Source organism: Kogia breviceps, chromosome 19, assembly GCF_026419965.1.
Source record: "Kogia breviceps isolate mKogBre1 chromosome 19, mKogBre1 haplotype 1, whole genome shotgun sequence".
Classification (NCBI taxonomy): Eukaryota; Metazoa; Chordata; class Mammalia; order Artiodactyla; family Physeteridae; genus Kogia; species Kogia breviceps.
The window spans coordinates 23,806,010-23,822,053 of NC_081328.1; the positions used below are offsets into that span (position 1 = coordinate 23,806,010).

At 37.4% G+C, this 16,044-nt stretch overlaps 1 protein-coding gene across 2 annotated transcripts in view; it reads right to left on the reverse strand.

Annotated features, from left to right (window-relative positions):
• Positions 1–16,044, reverse strand: part of PPM1E (protein phosphatase, Mg2+/Mn2+ dependent 1E) — a 169,307-nt gene that overhangs the window by 10,981 nt on the left and 142,282 nt on the right. For both annotated transcript variants that reach the window (XM_059047714.2, XM_067021236.1), the window contains exons 2-4: positions 14,409–14,527; positions 8,328–8,527; positions 1,776–1,964 (exon numbers count right to left, since the gene is read on the reverse strand). In XM_059047714.2, the coding sequence (XP_058903697.1) occupies positions 1,776–1,964; positions 8,328–8,527; positions 14,409–14,527 (508 nt within the window). The remainder of the gene's footprint in view (positions 1–1,775; positions 1,965–8,327; positions 8,528–14,408; positions 14,528–16,044) is intronic.

Sequence of the window (16,044 nt, forward strand, 5' to 3'; positions counted from 1 at the left end):
GCTAAGTTGCTTGTACCTTTAAAAAACAAAAATAAAATCTCCTACAGTAATTTTAGGGGCCTTTGCTTTTGGAACATTGCATAAAAAAACAAAGAGCCTGGAATTTCATCACAATAGCTCAGTACCACTGTACTTAATGTCTTGATACTACTATCCTAAAATGACATCTCCATTTGACATGAGTCACTACCAAACGAGCATGACTTTCTGTTACTAAGGACTTGGCCTAAATTAGAACCAATGCGTCAAGATGGTAGAAGGCCCCTTGTATCCAATGAGGAAACAACTTCTCATTTTCCCTATATAGGGAAAGTTTGTTATAAATCCTCACCCACCAATAAAATGTCTTCCCACACAGAATGTTCAAAACCTCAGCCCCCTGGAACACACGATAAAGACACTTCAGTACATATGCCCTGGAGAGAACAGGAGGGAGGGCTGCTGCACAACAGGAATAGCTACTTTCTTCCCAGCAGTTAGCAGCACATGGAAGCACAAGAAGGAGAAAAGTAACTGCTGAGACAAACCTAAATTATTCACGAGAACTGTTGGCAAGACTAAGAGACACTAGGATCATTGGCAAAGCAAATGAGGTGAACACGGCCAGAAAAAAGCCATGATTTTGAGGACACAGAGGAAAAGGGATAGGACGGAGGATGAAGACGACAAGGTGACTCTCTTAGTTTCACGTTGATGATTTACAGATCACCTCTCGGGGGCCAGGTCTCGTCCTCAGTCAGAGTGGTGACAGCCGGCAGCTCCAACGCAGGCAGAGCCAAGCAGTGCCGGCCCTCCAGAGCCTGGCAAAGTCTGAGGTCAACAACTGTATTTTGTTTTCTAGCCCCACCTCTATTTGCAGACAATAGTGGTTACTACTGTTGGATTTACATATTAATCTAAACCTGGGGTGCAGGTGGGGAGATAGAGAATATTGCCCTCGCTTAACACAATGATTACCCTGTTCTCTCCAAGTCCATTTCATAAAGAGTTAATGTTTAAGTCATAGGGCAGGAGTCTTATTTTCTGTGTGTATATAATTCTGCAATTACTTTTTAAAATTAAAAGTTATTCTCTTTCTGTTAGTCCCTAGTTGGAAATGAATATAAAGTCCTGTAGTTAATTGTGCACCAATGCCCAGAATGATAATAGATTAAAATTTTTACTTTTAGATCTTACTTTAGAGCCCCTGTCATTCATTCAGAGTAAAACCTTAGGTCTGATTAACCTTAAGAAATTAGGACATGAGCTCTGACCTTTCTTCCTGTTAAGAGAAAATCAGTTCAAGGATCATCTAAGGATTCACTCTCTCCAAGCAAAACTTTCTTGAAGAGATACACAGCAAACACTGCCAACCCATTTAGAACCAACTGTATGGAGAAATCCCAGCTTCTGTTTCTCTTTTATAGACCACTGTTTTAATCACCATATCCAGATTTTGTCAGCAAAAGTCTGCTTGGAGAGATGGTCCTGGTGTGAACCTGACAGGCAATGGTGAATAAGATAAAAGTCACCTGCCAAATCCAGCAATGGACTGGCTTTCTAGAAAATTATAGCTTGGAAGTTTCTATACGGTACATCATAGCACCCCACTAAATCTATTCCTAAAGGGGGAGTTAGAACTACAACAATCCAATACTGTGTGTCAAGAATATAGTTTGGAAGAGAGCTTTAAATAATGTCTACCACAAGAGAAAATCCAAAATAGCCTTTTAACCACAGAACAAGTAGATCTCAGCTAATGCATCATGGCTGGCATTCGTGTGGAAACGGCATACCTCCCTGGCTGCTTTCTGTACAAACCGCTCGTCAGTGACCCGGAAGGCCCGGCACAGGGCCTCGGCAGGATCATGGGGGAACGTCTCCTGGCGTACTAAGTTAACATGCAGGTGAATGGAGGCATAAATGGCAGCGTCCACTCCCCCATGGCCATCAAACACTGCAAAGTAAGCTTGCTCTTCCTGGTCCTGTCAATAGGAACACAGAAACAGTTAAGGGAGTTAGGTACAGCATGACTCAAAGGAGCCCATCCCCCGCACTGTTGCCCATCCTCCTCCACTGCTTTGTCACCCAGATAATGAGACTAAATGTTTCCCTTTTCTGACGTGCGTGATCAAATGCTAAAATACCTGCAACATTAGGGCATCTGTGTTTACACACCAGAACACTGGAACGCATCATGCCCAATTAGCTCAGGCTGAAGCGCCCTCTCACTGTGAAAGCTGTGGTCTTGCACCATGGAAACCACCTACATACACTGGCTTCAAAGTTGCTGTTATAAGTTGTGGGGAGGGGGAGAAAGAAGATAGGAGGAGGAATTAAAGCAAAGGCTCTTCTGGATTGAGGATTTGTGTCAAAATGAAAGTACTTTAATAATAAAATTAGAAACTGAGAACAATAATAGGAAATAACTGGCCTTCCAAGCACGAGGCCAATATGTTAGATTGTTTAAAATACACAGAGAGGGGGCTTCCCTGGTGGCACAGGGGTTGAGAGTCCGCCTGCCGATGCAGGGGACGCGGGTTCGTGCCCCGGTCCGGGAGGATCCCACGTGCCGCGGAGCGGCCGGGCCCGTGAGCCATGGCCGCTGAGCCTGCGCGTCGGGAGCCTGTGCTCCTCAACGGGAGAGGCCACGGCAGTGAGAGGCCCACGTACCGCAAAAAAAAAAAAATAATGATAATAAAATACACAGAGAAAATGAAAGCATACACATACTTCTAAACTATAATATCGCCTTCATAAATCATTCATGGTCACATTGTATTCTCACCATAAATAACACAGTCTCTAAATTGGTTACCCAAACTTGAACCACATCAGATGTCCATGTCTTTACCTAGTCCCCTAATTCAAGATGTAGCTTCACATTTCCTAGCTCACCCTCTGCTCGAAGCCCAATGGCAACTGCCAGAAGAGAGTCTTCCAAACCTGTGATTTGTCTTGACAACAGAAGCCTAATCACAAGAGTACATTTAACTCATTAAGTACTTAGTTTTTTCTGTCTCTTCAACTCAAGTGTTTAAACCTCAGCTCTAGCTCACTTAGGAGATCTGTAACTCACTGAACTCTCACTGAGTTCTGGGCTCCTTTTAGGCAACACTATGTAATGATTTTCATTTGGAAGCTTTGACTTCTTCCTTGGGCTCTTGGAGAGTTCAGTTGAGTCCAGGCCCTGTCATTCAAAGTGAATAAAATATACAAAGTAAAGCATATAATTTTCTTGTGCTTGTTTTTTTCATCTATTAGGTCGGGATGAGTTGGTACCTCACGGGGATTTGGAAGGACTACTAAAATATGCTAAAACCACAGGTATATTTGTGCTTTGAAAAAGTTCTGTTTAAACGAACTACTACATTTACAAAAGTACCAAATATAAATGTCCATAGAGTAATGATACAACCTAATATTATGAAATCTATATCGAATACAGATTATTACAACTAGTTAATTTAGCAATATAATCAAACCATCTATAATGCCATTGAAGATGACACTGATAAACAGAACTCTTTAGAAAAAAAGTCCTGACGTGGAGAATGTCTACCTTGTACTAAAGAAGTACCCATTTTTTGACAAGGGGGTAATATCCAAACTATATTAAAATATATATAATATGTTAAAACATATTAAATAGAAATATATTTTTATATATATAAATAGTTCATACAAGTCAATATCCAAAAAACCCAAATAACCCAATCAAAAAAAATGGGCAGAAGACCTGAATAGACATTTTTCCAAAGAAGATACACAGATGACTAACAGGAATATGAAAAGACACTCAACATCGCTAATTATCAGAGAAATGCAAATCAAAAGAACAATGAGATATCACCTCACACCTATCTGAATGGCCATCAATCATCAGGAAGAACACAAGTAACAAACGTTGGAGAGAATGTAGAGAAAAGGGAACCTCCTACACTGTTGATGGGAATGTAAATTGATGCAGCCACTGTGGAAAACAATATGGATGTTCCTCAAAAAACTAAAAATAGAACTACCATATGATCCAGCAATTCCATTCCTGGGGATATATCCAGAAAAAACAAAAACACTGATTCAAAAAGATACGTGCACCTCAATGTTCATAGCAGCACTATTTACAATTGCCAAGATAAGGAAACAACCCAAGTGTCCATCAATAGATGAGTGGATAAAGAAGATGTGAAATATATATATATATTATTCAGCCATAAAAAAGAAATTCTGCCATTTGCAGCAACACAGATAGACCTAGAGAATATTATGCTTAGTGAAATAAGTCAAACAGGGAAAGACAAATACTATATGATATCGCTTATATGTAGAATCTAAAAAATAAACCAAACAAACGTATATAATAAAACAGAAACAGACTCACAGATATAGAAAACAAACTAGTGGTTACCAGTTGGGAGTGGGAAGAGGGGAGGGGTGAGATAGGGATATAGGATTAGGAGATATAAACTACTGTGTATAAAATAAATAAGCAACAAGGATATATTATATAGTACAGGGAATTATAGCCATTATTCTTCTAATAACTTTTAATGGAATATAATCCGTAAAGATACTGAATCACTATGCTGTACACTTGAAACTAATATTATAATGTAAATCAACTATACTTCAATTTTTTTAAAAGGGATAAAGAGATGTGGTATGTATGTATACACATACACACAAAATAGAATAGTACTCAGCCATAAAAAAGAATGTAATTCTGCTATTTGCAACAACATGGATAGACTTGGAGGGCATTAGGTTTAGTGAAACAAGTCAGACAGAGAAAGACAAATACTATATGTTATCACTTGTATGTGCAATCTAAAAAATAAAAGAAATGAATATAACAAAATGGAAATAGGTTCACAGACACAGAGAACAAACTAGTGGTTACCAATGGGGAGAGGGAAGGGGGGGCAATGTAAGGGTAGGGGATTAAGAGACACAAATGACTATATATAAAATAAGCTACAAGGATATAATGTATAGCACAAGGAATATAGCCAATATTTTAAAATAACTTTAAATGGACTATAATCTATAAAAAATTTGAATCAGTATATTGCACACCTGAAACTAATTGTAAATCAAAATACCTCAATAAAAAAAATTCTTATTTAAAATAAATAGCAGTAAATTATTTTTTAATGTACTCATTTTTAAACAGCTCAATTGGCAGGATAAGGGTAAAATTGAAAAACTGCATGTCCAAGCAGTTTCTTTTGGTTTTGGGGTTTTTTTTAATTTTATTTATTTTTTTATACAGCAGGTTCTTATTAGTTATCCATTTTATACAGATTAGTGTATATATGTCAATCCCAATCTCCCAGTTCATCCAAGCAGTTTTTAAATGATGAGTGGGCTGATATGGGATCATCACAAAGAGGAAGGGGGCAATAATAGCTTTATGTGGGCATGAGAATATAACTTAAAACAATGTGAGACTGGTGAGGAGATTCTTAAACATTATAACAGCAGAAGAAACAAAGGAGCCAAGTGGATCTCTTTAAAAAAAAAATACTGATGTCTTCCCTGTTATAAAGGTAATGTATGTCTATGGAAGCAACTTAAATGTCCATCAACAGATGAATGAATAAAGAAGATATGGTATGTGTGTGAGTGTGTCTGTGTGTTGGTGTGTGTGTGTGATGGAATATTACTCAGCCATAAAAAAAGAATGAAATAATGCCATTTGTAGCAACATAGATGGGCCTAGAGATCATCATACTAAGTGAAGTAAGTCAGAGAAAGACAAATACCATATATCACTTATATGTAGAATCTAAAATATGACACAAATGAACTTATTTATGAAACAGAAACAAACTCACAGACATAGAAAACAAACTTATGGTTACCAAAGGGGAAAGTGCGTGGGGAGAAATAAACTAGGGGTTTGGGACTACTAGCAGATACAAACTATAATACATAAAACTGATAAACAACAAGATCCTACTGTTTAGCACAGGGAACTATATTCAATACCCTGTAATAAGGCGTAATGGAAAAGCATGTGAAAAAGAATATATATATGTATCATTCAGTGTATATATATATATATATAAAATAACTGAATCACCTTGCTGTACACCAGAAACTAACACAACACTGTAAATCAACTATACTTCAGTTTTTAAAAAAAAATAATGTATGTTTATTTGGACTAATAAAGAAGTGTACAGAAGGAAATAAATATGTCTAATCCCACCATCCACAGATAACCAGTTTTTTTCTATAAATATAAATTTTTAATAAAATAAAATTAGAATCATAATGTACATAAAATTTTATATCCTGCTTTTTGTTATTTGCCATATCATTAGCATTTCCCTCAAGTCATTAAGTATTTAAATGGATAAGTACTATACATCTTATGAGCATATCATAGTAATCATTTCCTATATATGACTTAGACCATTTCCAGTTTTTTATTATTAACTATGCTGTGTAAAACATTTACGTCAAACAAAACATGTAAGAATTTTCTGCATTTCTTTTACCTTATGAAAGTAAAAGTGAAATTATCGGGTTTCCCTGGTGGCGCAGTGGTTAAGAATCCACCTGCCAATGCAGAGGACACGGGGTCGCACCCTGGTCCGGGAAGATCCCACATGCCGCGGAGCAACTAAGCCCATGCGCCATGACTACTGAGCCTGCGCTCTAGAGCCTGCAAGCCACAACTACTGAAGCCTGTGAGCCTAGAGCCTGTGCTCCACAACAAGAGAAGCCACCGCAATGAGACGCCCGCGCACCACAACGAAGAGTAGCTCCCGCTCGCAGCAACTAGAGAAAGCCCGCGCACAGCAATGAAGACCCAATGCAGCCAAAATTAAATACATGAAATAATTTTTTAAGTGAAATTATCAAATCAAAGGGTCTGAGGGGCTTCCCTGGTGGTGCAGTGGTTACGAATATGCCTGCCAGGACTTCCCTGGTGGCCCAGTGGTTAAGAATCCGCCTGCCAATGCAGGGGACACAGGTTTGAGCCCTGGTCCAGGAAGATCCCACATGCCGTGGAGCAGCTAAGCCCATGCGCCACAGCTACTGAAGCCCGTGTGCCTAGAGCCTGTGCTCCGCAACAAGAGAAGCCACCGCAATGAGAAGCCCGCGAAGCCGGCAAACCAAAACGAACAGTAGCCCCCGCTCGCCGCAACTAGAGAAAGCACATGCGCAGCAACAAAGACCCAATGCAGCCAAAAATAAATAAATAAATAAATTTTTAGAGTGTGAAAATTTATAAGGTTCTAAATATGTGTTCCCAAATTGCCCTCAAGGTCTGGTTCACTACAGCAAAGTGCTCCTTTCTGAGTTAGGCCTTTGGGTTGATTTTTGAGGCAAAATGAAAACCAACTAGGTCAACAAACAGCCATGATGCCCTCAAACCTGAGTATAATCTTCAAGTGGGTGCAGTGATTTAAGGGCTGTTTATCACAGTACAGCCTTTAGGGGTTACATTTGCATGGGTGTGGTATCAGCTGATCTTTCTTGTAAGGTAAGCACCAATTACCAGCCCACCATCACTGCTTATCAGACCTTGACAGTCAGCTAAAATTTAAATTTAGCTGCTAAATGAAGGAAACAGTGTGCTTTGTATAAATCACTACATTGTAATTTTTAAGTTATGGACTTGAGTGAGGAAAAGCGGCAAGTGACAGGCATAGGAAACAAACCTACCTCTGTTTGCATTAACATAATAGAAAAAGAAGAGGAAGATAACAAGAAAATGGTTATTAAGTTGACAAGGCTCATATGATCCAATCTGTCAGTCACAGAGATTTATGAAATGTAATTCCAGCTACTTTCCTATCTCAGAAACCAAGATTTAAAAAGTAAAATCACATGAAATCAGAAAACTGTCTTAGTCTTAAATTTATTCTTTTATGTTTGTGTTTTGTGTTGCTTCAGAAACATAGTAATGTGGGAACTTAATAGACAACGTTTGATTATACTATAGAAATAGGTTCCTTTTAAAAACAGCTTTGTTGAGATATAACAGCTTTCTTTTTTGTTTATATGTTTATAGAATGTCTCTGGAAGGTTACACAAGGTCTGGTAACTTTGCCTCCGTGGAGGGGATATGAAGTGTCTGAGAGACAAGGATGAGAGAGGGATTTTTACTTTCCAATTCTAAACCATGTGAATGCATTACCTATTCAAAATAACGTAAAATAGTTCCTTTCCTTTCATCTAATGGAAGCAAATTTGTGCCACCTTGCCCTTAGTCCTATTCGAACCTATCAGAGATATTATTACAATATATTAGAAGTTCTCTTGGTAGAAAACAGGCCCGTGATGGTGTTTTGCTTTCCAAATCTCACTGACACTTCAGAAGTGCCCTTTACCTCTAGGTTGAAGAGCATATTAAAGTCGGGAATGCAGACATGTTTGTCCTCCATTTTCCTGCGCATGTTTTTGATGGCATGGATTGATGTCTCATAATAAAGACGGGGTCTCCTGTGGAGAGGGAAGTCTTTCACCCAGCTGCAGCAAATCTCGTGTAGTTTACTGAAGACAGAACGGGCCAATTTCACTGTCTCAATCTCTGTGAAAGAAACAGAAACCCCCAATGAAGAGCCTTGTAAAACTGCTTTTCACTCGCCTGCTTGGTAAAGACAGAAGTAGGTCACCTCAGTCAAGCTCCTCCTTAATAGAAGAAATTCCTCCTTCTCAAGAGAAGTGAAATGTTGCTTCTGAAGAGAGAAAACGACAACCTATCTAGTAGAAAATCATCAGCCAGCAGCTGCCACTAAGATATCCTTGTGTCATGAGGAGAAAACCTCTGAGCAGGGCTGGATCCATTCCTAGGCTGGAGTTCTTCCAGCCGGTGAAGTGCTTTGGCAACACCATCCAGTTCAGAGCACTTCTGCTGGGCTGCCAAGGTTATCATCTGGAAACCCACGCCCCCTGTGCTTAGAAGAATGACTGAAATATGAACAGTGGTCATCCAACTAATTGGAATATGAAAGCCTTATGAAAATAGATCATTTATAAACAACAGGAATAAGAAGAGTTTACTTTGATTACCATTTGTCTTAGTTTCTCTTTCTTCCTGACCTTTTCCTTTACCTCACTCCAGTTCCCTTACTTTTCTTTCCTGTAACTGATTATAATTCAGAACTAAAATATATATTTTTGTTATTTGATGTATTTTTAAACTAAAGTGGTAGGCAATAGCTTAAATAGTTTAACCAAGAGATTAACAAATGAGTCTAAAAATGAGTCTAAAAGTTTGATATTTCTCTAAGGAAAACATGCTTACATTCTGTCTATGTGTTATGACCCTAGATAGAAGAAAGGAGATAGCGATCAGAGGATTCTTCACCCTAGACTATTAAGTCTACTACTTGACCCATTAAGTGGAGTAGACTAGCTCACTTCTCAGGCTCCCTTGCATCCCTCAGTGGATGGACGGATGTGTAAGCCTTTCAAGCAACACTGAATAGTACTGAAGAGATTGTATCTCACATCATCTCCACTCAAGCTGTCCTCTACTCAAATCGCAGCTGTTGAAATAACCAAGGGAAGATTAGGTTATCTCAGGCCAGTATTTTAGAGGGTCCCCCTACATCCCAAGTAAAAAAATTTAGAATTCTCAAAAAAAAAATTTTTTTTTTTACTTTACTAAATCAGATATAGCTTGACAGCCTGAGAAAATGTGTGCCAAATTGGCACACATGTTGCACATACCTCTTCTGATCTAGAGCACAAATCTCAAAGAAGAGAGACTATGTGTTCTAGAATGGCCTGGGAACTTAGATTCCCATTTTTTTATTCTTTACCCTGCTGTTGCCTTAATCTGTAACTTTACCTGTTTTCTTATTCAGAATTCTTCTTTCAGTGACTATATTCAGAAATCTGGTCTCAAGGTTTTTGTTGCTTTTCTTTTTCTCATTAACATAGTACAGGGTGGCAAACCATGTTTGTGACTTTGTCCCCTTTGACATTTTTATATATCTGAAAGTCAAGGGTACATTTGAAAGAGAAAAGAAGTTCAAACAGTAAGTACAACCTGAGGAGGTGTGTATAAGAGGGAAAAACTGAGGCCAGTAGACAACCCAACATTTTGATGGTTTTTAGCAACTCCAATCTTTTTGTTTGTTTGTTTAAAGCACCAGTTACCAGAGACTGTCTCTTTCAGCCAGCAATTACCTATTTGTATCTCTCCAACCCATGTGGTCTCTGCAACAGCATATCCCCCCAAATCCAGACCCTACATTTGGGTGTGCATTTGACTCAATCACAACAGAAGACTGCAAAACAGTAAGTGAATTCAGAAACTTTGAGGGAGCATGGGGTGGGGTGAAACAAATAACTGATACTAACTATCAGGATAGTTCCCAGATAATAATATAAAACATTATATCATACTTTGGTTTGATTATTACTTTTTATATTACTCGTAGTATATATATCTCTACTGTCCAATCGGGTAGCTTACTAGCTACATGTGGCTATTTAACTTTAAATTAACTAAAATTACATAAAATTTAAAATTCCGTTTTTTGGTCACATTAGCTATATTTCAAGTACTCAGTAACTATATATGGCCACTGGCTACCACATTGGACAACGCAGGTAGAGACCATTTCCATCATTGTGCTATCTACTGGACAGCCCTGGTGTAGACAGATTAAATTGGTCAAGGGAAGCGATACCAGCTTTCTCTAATATTTAGTAAACCACTGTCTTTGTTCACACCATCTATTATAGCTCTTACCACATTTTTAAACAATGGATAACATTTATTGACTATTTGCTACATTCTATGTCTCTGGAACATTTCACAAACAGGCAATACCATTCTCAATCCCAGGTCTCTCTGACTCACACCCATGCTCTACTTTTCCCAAGTTAGATTGCAGATAGAGACTGTGTCTTAATTGTCCTGGATTAGTCATAGTACAGTACCTGGCAGATAGCAGGAGCTCATAAGATGTTGACTAAATAAATGAATAAGCAAACTTATAAATAACCACTAAAATATTAAAATGTTTGTATGCTTCTTGGTTGTTAATTCTTCTTCACTGATCTCCAACTGTTTCTACAATGATGCCATTCTTTAAAAATTACTATAACTTTATAACGTGCTTTAATATAAGGAGGACTAATTTTCCTATTATTCTTAACTTTAAAAGATGTCACTTGGGTAGTCTGACATGTTTCTTCTTCCAGATGAACTAATTATTTTGTCAGAGTTTGAGGGGTAACTATGTTGCCATTGTGTTTGGGATCATATTGAATTTACAGAGTTATTTGGGAAAAAATCGACTTCTTTTTCATATTAAGTCTTATTCAGGAACAAGTTATACTGTTTCATAAATTTAAATGCTTTTTATGTTGCTAAATAGAGTTTTAACATAGGTCCCTCTTATTTCTTATTGAATTTATTCCTAGTTATTTCATTTATTTGCTACTCTGAGTCAGAATTTGTTTTAATGTGTTATTTGCCACCTACCAAACATTCCTCTTTCTACCAGGAACATTTCCTTCTCTACTCTCAGTCCATGTGCATCTGGGGGTAAAACGTTATTCAGGTCTAGCCAATTAGGAACCACATTCCTCTGGCCATAGTTATTCGTTTAGGAAAGGGAAATAACCCAAGCTGGGCTGATTACAATGAATCCTGTGATTTATGTAAGAGCAACTGAGTAAAGTTATTCTTATTTTCCTGCTTGTTTTGAACCTGGGCAGATGAAGATCTGGGGCTCCTAGCAGCCACTTTGCTATCCCACAGAGCCTGAAAAGAAAATCAAAATGAAAAAAGAGTACAGCTGAGAGTTGGAGAAATGCCAGGTCTTTATGACATCATGTAAAGCCTTGAATCTAGCTGTGTAGCCCTTACATGAAGGGTAGCCAATAAATTCTGTTTTGCTGAAGCCAGCGGTCACTTGCAACTAAAAAATTCTTTAGTATATACTTTAAGCATACCTGCTAGATTTTTGGTTTGAGCCAAATTTGGTCCTACAATGTCCAAGATGTATCCATCTAGTTCTACTCTATTAAGTGTATTTTAAAAATTAGGAATGAATATTGAAGTTTATCAAAATGCTTCTTTGGGCATCCTTAGAGATTATTCTGTTTTTTTCTTTTGACCTATTAATATACAAATTATGTAATAAATGTCCCAATATTTTTGTTTTATTCACTGCTGTTTCCCCGAGACAGTGCTAAGCTATAGTAAGCCCTCAATAAAATACTCATTAAATGAATTGTTGTACTCAATATACAAATATTTCACTTAAGATTTTTTACATTGATTACTAAGACTTATCTCTCGTTCCTTATTTCAGTTTTGTCTCAGGCAAGTTTTGGTATCAGTGTTATGCTGTGCAAATTTTCCTTCTTTCCCTATGCAATTGGATAATTCATTTTAAAAAGCAGTGGAATTATCTGTCTTTGTTTGAAAATGTTCACCTGTAGAATCACCTACTTCTTTTGTCCTTTTTGACAATCTTCTCAATTTCTTTCTTCTTAGGTAAAGTTTTGTTAACTTGTATATTTCTAGAAAATACCCAGGTTTTCAAATTTATTTTCACAAAGTTTTCATAATTTCTTTTAATATCCTCTGTATTAGTGACCATTTTCACCTTCTTTTTAATTTTTACATTGGGATATTTTAAATTGATTTTAGGTTGTCTGGACAGGAGTTATGTCTGCCAACAGAAATGCAAGGTTGTTTAACAAACATTCTGTTAGGGATGACATAAACATAAAAAGAACTTTAAGGTAAGGATTTTTCTTCTTTAAGTCTGTTTTTGGAAACACCTAAGAGAAGAGTCAAAGGGCATTTCAGTGGGGACTTCAGTGCCTTTAAGACAATGACATCAGGCCTTATTCAGTATGCTCATTTCTCACTCTGATGTATGGCTAAACACAATATGCCCTGTAGAGATTCTCCTCAGTGCAGTTCACACTGAGTGATTTGGGTTAAATAGATAAAGGACGTGCAAGTAGTTTGGAACTATAATAGATCATTCTGAATCACAGCAGTGGCATGGAGACATTACTGGGTAGTCTCTTGGAAAAATATGAAATCTGAATGACCAATGATATCCACCCAAAGAAAAATCCTTAATTTCACTTTTGCTATCTTATGGGGGTTCAGAAAATTCTTCCAAAGTAGGCACGTAGGGCAACACTTCCATCTTGCTACGTTAAGTATTCTCCTGCAGGAAGTGGTGTAAGAACATCAGTATATAAATAATTGCTGCTTGAAATGGAAAAATAAAATTAAATTAAAAAGGGTGCGAAAATGAGAAAATTGTCCAAAGTAGCAGCCCACCCCCTCACAGCTGTAAATGACTCACCAGTCGTTAATGTCACTGTACTGAGCTGGAGCTGAGTCAGCCATCACCCTGGCTGCAGTGAAGCAGAATTTAATCTCCCTCATCTTTTCATTATAGGGCTTTTACTTCATGCATCAGTACAAGAGGAAAGACCAATGCTTTGTAGCAGGAATTCCATCCAACTTGACTCTGGAACAATTTGGTTCCAAGTAAATCAATTACTCTCAGTAAAAACAAGCAGAGGAATTCCTTCCTTGCCAATTTGCTATCAAAAATTATCTAGAGAGATAAAGGAAGAATAGGAATGTTTATTTTTATATCTGCCTCACATTCTCTGGAATCTAGCTGTCCTGATTCATTAATATTTGCTTTGTTCCTTCTGCACCATGTTTAAAGGCAAGTGCTTAAAATAGAACAAATAGAGTGAAACATTAAAATTCCCAACAATTTTGAGTAGCCATTCCCTAATTTTTTATAAAAATTCGTATTTTTTTAGTCTGTCAAATAGTCTGTCAAATTTAAGCAGAATACATTAATAAACATGCCTTCGTTAATAAATAAAGCCTTATAATTTACCTGGAAAAAAGATGTACAATGATCCAGGCAATTAAATCACATTACGTAATTGTCATAAAGAGCTCTGTTTACTTATTGGTAGATAATAAAATTTAATATAATTAATAAGAAGTTCTGTTACAACTGATTTCTTGAATTTGTATATATGATTTTTTTTTACTTGACTTCTTAAAGACAAGCTGAAATTTGAAAATAGGTTTTGCTCAAACTCCTTGCCCTCACGTACTCATCTTTTCTGTTGTGGCTTCACATTTCTCATTTACTCTCTCCATTTATCTAGATATTATTTATGATAACATACTGTTATGATAATCTCTCACTCCAGTTACCTTCATATGGTTTCAAAATATGCCTGTATTTTTCCCTCTTTTCCCTACTTTTATTGATCAGTTTCAAAAAAAAAAAAAAATTTTTTTTTGCTTTTTTTTCTCTTGCTACTACTATAAAATCAACCAGTGGGTAAACATAATTAGATATAGTATTTTGTAGACATTTTCTGTGAATCACTACACAGGAGAAGATTTTAATATTTTAAAACAAATAATGCAGAAAAGTACTTACCCACAGTCCCTTCTGTGCCATCGGTTTCCTTTGGAATATAATGTGCAGAAAGGTCACTCTGAAGGACTTCGTCTGATGTGGCTCTGGCTAAAGCAGCAGCCAAAAAGGAAGGGCAGTTACTAAAAGAGAAAAATAAAAGGCTATTTCAGTAAGAATTAGGAACCATTACATTTTAAATTATTATTAATTACTTATTAATTATTAACATATTGTCTCAAAACAAAATTATACCTTTAAACAATATTCACTGCATATTTGTTGAGCGCATATTATATGGTAGGCAGTCTGCCTAGCCACTGGGTATACACTGGTGAATAACACAGATATGGCCCCTGACCTGGGGAGGCTTACAATCTGGTTAGGGAGACAGATGATGAATAAGTAAACAGGTAGGATATAACTTAAAACTGCGATACGTTTTATAAAGGAAACAAATAGGATAGAAAGTATTAAAGGGAAGTACCTACTTAGAAATAGTCAGGAATGCCATACCTCAAAGGATGAGAAAGACGCAGTTATGTGGGAGTGGGAAGCTGGGGGAGAATATTGCAGACGGAGAAAACAGCATGTGTACAGGCCCTTTCTGAAAGCTTGGTATGTTTGAGGAACCGGAAGAAGCCCAAAGAAGATAAAGTATAGTGGGTAAGGGGGGAAGTGGTGCGGAATAAGGTCAGAGGAACAGGAACAGGCCAGTTAATATGGATCTTTTACTCAAAATGCAGGGGGAAGTAACTGAAGATTGTGAGCTAGACAGTGTCATAACCAGACATATTAATTAAAATATTACTTTGACTGCTGTGTCAAAGAAAATTGGACAGCAGCAAGAATGAAGGAGGGCGACCAATAAGGAGACTGCTGTAATCCAGGTGAGGTTTTTTTTTTTAAGTGATTTTGTAGAAAGAAACTTGCTGATTACTGTATGTAGAGGTGAGAGACAGAAAAGAATGAGCCTGAGTCCTAGGTTTTGGTCTGAGCAACTCGATGAACGGTGGCATCATTCACTAGATGGAGAAACCAGGAAAAGACAGATTTGTGGAGGAAAAGGGTAAAGTAGAAAATAAGAATTCATTATAGCCATGTTAAGTTGGAAAAATCTGTGAGATATCCTTGTGAAGGTGTCAGATGCTAATTATATATTTTAGTGTGGAGCTCAGAGATGTTAGGAAATTTGGAAGTCATGAATGTATGGATGGTATTTAAAACTATGGAAATAGAGGGGAATTCCCTGGCAGTCCAGTGGTTAGGACTCCGCACTTGCACTGCAGGGGGCACGGGTTCCATCCCTGAGGGGGGAACCAAGATCCCACAAGCCGCAAACCATGGCCAAAAAACAATTATTTTTAAACTAGGTACATAGAATAGATCACACAGAGAAAACATAAAAAGAGAACTACTACGGACCAGTGACTTCTATGTGCCTCCTGTTTTCCCCCTTTTGGAATAGTAAGTACCTTCCTAACAGACACATTGTATGTTGGGTAGTAGTGGGGAAGGGGGTAGATAATATGCCTCTTTAGTCCCCAGATTTTAAATCAAATGGAACTATATTCAAGGAGCTGTCATCAAGAAATTATCCCTAAGGAATCTCACCTGGACCTGACCTCACTGAGATCCTGAACCTCAAACCTGAGTCTGA